The sequence below is a fragment of the Culex quinquefasciatus genome, chromosome 2 (genome assembly GCF_015732765.1).
Source record: "Culex quinquefasciatus strain JHB chromosome 2, VPISU_Cqui_1.0_pri_paternal, whole genome shotgun sequence".
In the NCBI taxonomy this organism is placed as follows: Eukaryota; Metazoa; Arthropoda; class Insecta; order Diptera; family Culicidae; genus Culex; species Culex quinquefasciatus.
In genome coordinates this window covers 145598315-145605495 of record NC_051862.1, presented here as the reverse complement: position 1 = coordinate 145605495, position 7181 = coordinate 145598315, and the positions used below count along the sequence as shown (strand labels likewise).

Sequence of the window (7181 nt, the reverse complement as noted above, 5' to 3'; positions counted from 1 at the left end):
CTTCGTTATTTCACCATCATTCCCTTGTGGACCACCAAACAGTGAGGTACTCCTCGATATTAGCTCCTGAAAAGTGCTGAAAAGTGCAAAAAAATGCCTCACGGCAAGAAAAAGAGGCGGTCTTCACCAGCAGGATCGGCAGATTTGAAGAAGCTAAAGAATGCCGAAGCGCTACCTGCAAAGCCAGGCAGTTTGGGCAAGGACGCTCAAAATTCGTCTGGAAACCAGTTCGCTACCTCCTGGACGTGAGCGAGAAGGAAGAATTTGAACGACGGGAAAAGTTGCCACCCATTTTTGTGAAAACATCGTCATCGGATTCGGTGCGAAAGTGGCTGACCGGGTTTATCAAATCTGGTGCTTTACGAGCTTCCATTCGCGTGTGTGCTGATGGACTCAAAATTCTGCTACCTACCAGAAAGGATTACAACTACGTTCGGGATTTTTTTTGAACAACACAAAGATTGAATACTACAGCCATGACGATCCAGGTAAACGCCCCATGAAACAGGTCCTCCGAGGTCTGTACGACATGGATGTGAGTGAGCTGAAAGAAGAGCTCAAAACTCTTAAATTGAACGTGATCGAAGTCTTCAAGATGACGAGACCCAACAAGGACATCAACTGTACCTGGTTCATTTCGAGAAAGGATCGACAACGCCGTCTGAGCTGAGAGCAGTTCGGGCAATTTTCAACATCATCGTCCAGTGCACCGTGACGTGACGCAGTTTGGACATGGTGGAAGAAACTGTTTCATCAAGAGTCGTTGTGCAACCTGCGGAGGTGAGCACAAAACTCAAGCTTGCAACACAATCAACGAGAACATCGAAGCCAAATGCTCCAATTGCGGTGGCGACCATTCGACCAAGAATCGGAACTACCCAAAACGTGCTGAGTTTGTAAAAAATCGGCAGCAAGCGACGACGAGGCACCAACCAAATCGCCGCAAAACACCACCAGCATACACGGACGTGGTTTTTCCTGCTTTGGCGTCACCAGGAGCAGGATCTGTTCGAGTGGTTCCAAATCTACAGCCGAACCAGCGGCAAAAAGTTGTAGAGAATACAACACCTCCAGGCTTCAGTTAGCAATCGAGGGAAAACCAACCAGCATCAACGGATGAAGGCAGCAGTGACCAGTTTTCACCACAAGAACTTCTGAACATTTTCATCGAGACGACAACAACACTGTTTTGTTGCAAAACTCGCCAGGAACAAGTAAGAACTCTTGGAGCATTCATCTTAAAATACAGTTCGTAGTTTACTCGTTCTAATGATTTGGAATATTTCAAAGAATTTTTATTTTAGTTTTAAGTTAGGATTAGTTGTTAAAGTGATTTTTCTTTTCTTTTTTACCCAAATGTATTCTATTCAGTGCAATAATTGAAAACAATTTGAAGTAAATAAAATAAATGTAATTAGAATGTAAATGAAATGGAATTATTATATGAATGTTCAAAAAAGATATATTTAATTTAAAAAATTGAGAAGCCTGGTACTCTAAGTTCGATTTTTATACCCAAACTCGATACATTATTTTTAAGCAATTACATAACTGAATTCTGCTAATGTGACCCTGCATAAAATTGTGTAAATTTTCAACTGCAATACATCCGGGGGTTTGGGAACCAACGGTTTCCCCCAGAAAAGCATCAAATTTTCCTTAGCATGCTATGAATGCATGATGAACACCGCGACGCCACATGTCAAACAGCTACCACGTGGACTAGCATCGCCTATGAAAAATTACTTTTTATTACTTTTTGAACCATAGAATTATCATTCATGGTGATCAGGATATTATTCAGCTGTATTCTGAACCTCCAAATAAGAAAAAAAAACTGTTATGGTGCAAATTTTACAATCACGTGGTAGCTGTTTGACACGTGGCGTCGCGGTGTTCATCATGCATTCACAGAAAAAAAATCATGGTAATATTACATCTGGGAAGGGGTACATCTTTTATGTCAGAAAAAAGGTGTAATTTTACCTCTGGAAATGTGTAATTTTACCACTTTTCTGGTGTAATGTCACTTTTTCAGTCTAAATTGAGGTAAAATTACATCATAAAAGAGGTAATATTCAACCTTCCAAAATTACAGTTTCCAAATTTACATTATTTTTTCTGTGTTCATAGAATGCTAAGGAAAATTTGATGCTTTTCTGGGGAAAACCGTTGGTTCCGAAAACCCCGGATGTATTGCAGTTGAGCTCGATGGGGGTTGAACGAATCGACCTGGTCTCTTAGGAAAAGTTGTTCTCCAGACGATTCCGCTCATTTCTGGCCATCCTAGAAGTTTCTACATGTTTTCCCCGGGCCTGTAGGAGTGAATGAACGAAAATTCAAAATTTCCCATGGTAATTTCCATGTAAACTTGAACCCGCTTGAGACAAGCCAGTTTTCAACCAAATGAGCTGAAATTTGGCGTGAGAGTCTCTATTGGTATGCTCTACAAGGGGAACCACACCAAAACTTGATCTGAGAACTTTTCAAAATCCGTACCCACCCTACACAGCTAAAAAAGTAGCAATCCAGCTGCGTGTAAAAGACCTGGGTGTAAAATAAATATTGCATTATTTTATGCAATTTTATGTGATTTTACACCCTGAAATATGTAGCCCATCAGTATGGAAAACCTACTTGACCGAAATGTCAAGCTCATATATACATTTATCCTTAAAGCTTTACATCTGTCTGATGACCGAGTGGGCTAAGGCGCCAGCCCTTACTGTTGGTGCTGGGTTTGAATCCCGTCGGTTGCGACATTTTTTTGTGTTTGCAAAAATTGTACATGCAGTGTGTAATATTAAGTGTTTATTTTGACGAAGGTGATGTGCATGCTTTTGTATGCGATTTTACCATCGGAATTTTTGCTGTGTATTACACATATTCAGAAGTAAAATTACACTTTTTTTTCTGACATATAAGATGTAACTCTTCCCATATCTAGAGTTTTTTTTAATAGGTCCCTTAAAAATATCTGGAGTTTTTTTTGAAAAGGTCCAATAAACCAAATTTCCAGTTTTTGATTTTTGGGTGTTTTCGAAACCGCCTTGAGTCAGGGGTGTTAAAAACTCCCAAAAAGCAAAAACTGAAAATTTGGTTTATTGGACCTTTTCAAAAAAAAAAAAAAGCTCCAGATATGAAAGACTAAAGCTTATAGGACCCTTAAAAAACTCTAAAGATGTAATATAACCATGAAACGCTCGTCAAATTACCTTTCTCCCATGCTTAATATGAACCAAATCGAAGTACTTTTAATTTGGATCCTATGGATTGACGTCGAATTGACGACTCAGTTTTGATGTGTTTTGTAATTTATGTTATGTTTTTAGGAATTTCTTCAAACTATGTAGTACAATCAAAGGCACCGAAATGTTATTCAATTTTCGTATAATCGTATGTATTTGCAACTAGTAGCATCAATCTGCCATACCACAAACAGTTTCTTCAATAGAAGGAAGTATATTATTTACAAAAAGATTGCATTTTTTTTAGCTTTGGCGTGTTCTCTTTTCACGAGGCTTTGAACGTTTTTGATTCTAGCTTTTTTTCATAGCCCTTTTGCGGTTGCGTAACTGAAAAACAAACTCTCTCGAAATAGTCTTGGTTATACATTTGGGCTCGGTAGGTGGAATTCCGTTTCTCAGGCGGGAAAGCTACCGTGAAAAGACAATTTACCTTAATATCACGCAAAACGTTTATATTGAGCTTTGGTTTCGTTCCTAACACAGATAATTTTTAGCTTAAAAACACATGCAGATAAAATGGACGAAGGATTAAAAAAAAACCGATCGCTTTCTTTCTCTCCGGGGCGTAACACTACCGTTCTCCTTGAATCCTACAGCTAGCTGCTGGTCCTAATCAGCACATCACATCGGGGATATCACGCACGTGGGAACAACAATACTATTTTACAAAAATAGACTTAAACGTAAACAACAGCAGGGAGCGGACCTGGTCTGGGGCGCCCTCAGCTTGGCCTCTATAAATAGTTAGTATGACGTAATGGTCGCCATCTTGGAATTGGTAACCGGGTGGGGGTGTGTAGGGCGGGGGATGGGGGTGTTGGGGATGTGGGGTTGGTTTTCTTCTCTTTTCTAGCAGTCTTGTTTTCTCGAGCCCTTGGGCTAACGAGTGGGAGTTGTTCATTTGGCGGTTGGCAGGGAGAAGCCCGTGGGGGTCTGGAACTGGAATGGTGACAGCTGGAGAAGCTGGAATGACTGGGGTTGGGCCTCGAGCTGCAGGGTACCTCCCGGGTTGGTAGGTCCGGTTATGGTGAATGACTGGGGCATCGCTTGCTGGTGCTGACTCATGTCGTACATCTGTTGCTGGTTCGGTGGTGAGGCGATCACTTCCTGCTGGCTAGTTCCGGCTCCGTAGTGGTCTACATGACTGTAATGGCCCTCACTGCTGGATCCCTGGTTCTGGTAGTCGCTCTGCTGAGGGAAAGTCGACGGTCCGTATTTGGGCTGCTGGTTGTACTGCATAAGCTGTTGGTTGAAGTAGTTGGTACTTTCCTGACTATTGTATTGCTGTTGCTCTTGTTGTTTCTGTGGCTGTTGCTGGTAACCACTTTGAGCCGGAGATGGCGGATGAGTGAAGTACGTGGTATGCGAGTAGTGGGCACCACCGTTCTGATGCACTTGGGTATTCTCGGAGCTGCTGCTGACGCTGCTACCTCCATACGATCCTGAGTTTTGTTCGTGGTGGTCTTCGGTCACTGGCGCTGAGTAGCTTTGTTGTTGTTGCTGTTGTTGTTGTTGATTTTGTTGCTGTTGTTGGTGTTGTTGGCTCTTGTAATCTTCTTGTTTCTTCGTTTTCTTGGTCTTGTTCTTCTTATACGTGGTTTTGGTCGTTCTCCTGTAGCCCTCCTCACCGTTCGAGTATTCATCGCCATAATGCCTCACCTCATGCTGTTGGGATTCAAACGGATGCAGTTTTGTGCTCGAGTAGCCAATGTCCTTGTCGAAGGGGAACGAAGTGAATGTTGAACTGCTGGATGACTTGACCGGAACTGGTACCTTTTTCTCGTATGGCACGAACACTTTCACGGGGTACGGAACGTGCTTTTCAACTTCGACCTTGACGGGCACTGGGACTTTTTTCTCTACCTCAACTGGATACGGGATTTTTTTCTCAACTGGGTACGGAACTGGTTTCGGGACCTCGTAAGGAACCTTTACCTGTTTAAAAAAAATGGAACAATAGATTACGAGATTTGAAAGCTAAGATTGAAGTTTGAAATCTATAGCCAAAGTCTGCAGAAACGCTTAAGTTTTTTTTTAAATATATTCTTACCTCGTAAGGAACTGCGACTTTCTGGTATACCGGATAGGGCTTCGGTACATGTACAATTTTCTCAACGATCTGTAATTTGGTATATTCATTAGGGAAGTGAGGAACTTCTACTTGATTAGGGCGATTATTATGAATGATATACCTTCTCGACCGGATATGGCTTATCCACGTGAACGATCTGTAAATTGGTAAATTTATCAGTGAAGTTAGACATTACTTGAAACATACAATAGTGAAATAGCGGAATTAAATTATAGCGATTATTATAATAACTATACCTTCTCTACTGGATAAGGGACCTTCACCTCAACCGGATACGGTTTCGCGATATGAACGGGCTTTTCGACGATCTGAAAATAGATGTAATCATTAGAAAGTAAGAAACTAATATTTAGAAGAATTTCTATTTAGAAAAATATATTGTACGTTTCACTCAAAGGCACACGTCTCGTGAAATTTCAAAATGTGTCGTAGACATTGTTGCCAGCGATTTCAGCACTTTTAGTGCAACAAAAAATTAGCCTGGCAACAATGCCAAAGTGCCGCGGGTATCTTTGAGTAAATATTGAATGAAATAAAGTCTATTTTTTATTATACCTTCTCGACCGGATATGGTTTAGGGACATGGACGATTTTCTCGACGATCTGCAAATGAGTATATGTATTAGTAACATGTTTGAAGCTGCTGAGAATATAGTATGGATTTTTAATAGGTTTTGGAATTACACAGACAAACCATATTTCTGTACATTCCCAATTCATTGTGCAATTTGATTTTCTTTTTCACGATCTTAAGGGAGGACTGAATGTTATTTTCTTCAGAAAATTGTATCCAGATTTTTAAGCGAAGATGGCGTTCGAATTGTGAACGCCCGAAATGTCAAAGTCACGCAGTGGTACCAACATTACGAAAAAAGTGTGCCATGGCATGACAGCCACATTTTTTTCTAATGTTGGTGCTACTGAGCGATTTTGACATTTCGGACGTTCACAATTGGAACGCCATCTTCGCTTAAAAACCTGGATAGAACTGTAAAGCGGTTCACTATTCGTGAATATTGCATATTGCGTGAAATTTTTGTCGGCTTGTGTAATTATTATAATTTTCATACCTTCTCTACCGGATACGGTTTCGGGACGTGGACGATTTTTTCAACCGGGACATGAACGACCTTCTCCACGACCTGAAAATTGGTATACAAACTAGGGTTGTAGTAAACTACTGAACACATATGAAGGATTAAATAATAGCGTGGTTCAAACTATGGTCTTATCATGTTGGTATACAGAGCCACATTTTGAGATTTTATAGACCATCGACCTCCAAATAACCACTCTATTAAATTGTTACTTTTATCATACCTTCTCTACCGGATATGGTTTAGGGACGTGAACGATCTTCTCAACGGGTACTTGGACCACCTTCTCGACCGGGTATGGCTCCTTCTTGACAACCGTTTTCACATGGTTGTGGTGGTGATGGTGATGATGGTGCTTGATCTTGATCTTCTCCTTGATGATCTGGTGGTGCTCCTCCGGAACCGCGTAATGCTCACTGGCACGGTCTGGTTTCTAGTGCTAGTGCCGCCGTACATACCACGGCCAGCGAGGTTGCTAGTATCTGCGGAAGGAGAGAGGCTGCTTTGTAGTGCAATATCGAGAGATATTGTTATTTGTTGGTCGGTACAACGTTTAACTTCAATCTTTGTCGTGTACGTTCACCGAAATTACCAAACCCTCAACAAATCTTGAGTTTTATTTTGAAATGGTCTTATAAACTATGAGATTCGATACACCCACATTTAAACAAATAAAAAATTGTATTTTTTAATAAAAAGATGTACTCACTTTCAACTGAGCTATTTATTAATTGATTTCAATTG

General features: G+C 40.8%; 1 protein-coding gene across 1 annotated transcript; it reads right to left on the bottom strand.

Annotated features, from left to right (window-relative positions):
- Positions 1-3373: 3373 nt before the first annotated feature.
- On the bottom strand, positions 3374-6858 carry LOC6044588 (MAGE-like protein 2; the record flags this gene model as incomplete). The annotated part of the gene is made up of 7 exons (XM_038250831.1): positions 3374-5183; positions 5299-5367; positions 5441-5476; positions 5577-5648; positions 5896-5943; positions 6411-6482; positions 6661-6858. Coding segments are annotated over 7 exons (1533 nt in total), but the record flags the coding sequence as incomplete, so codon positions are not given.
- Positions 6859-7181: the final 323 nt, after the last annotated feature.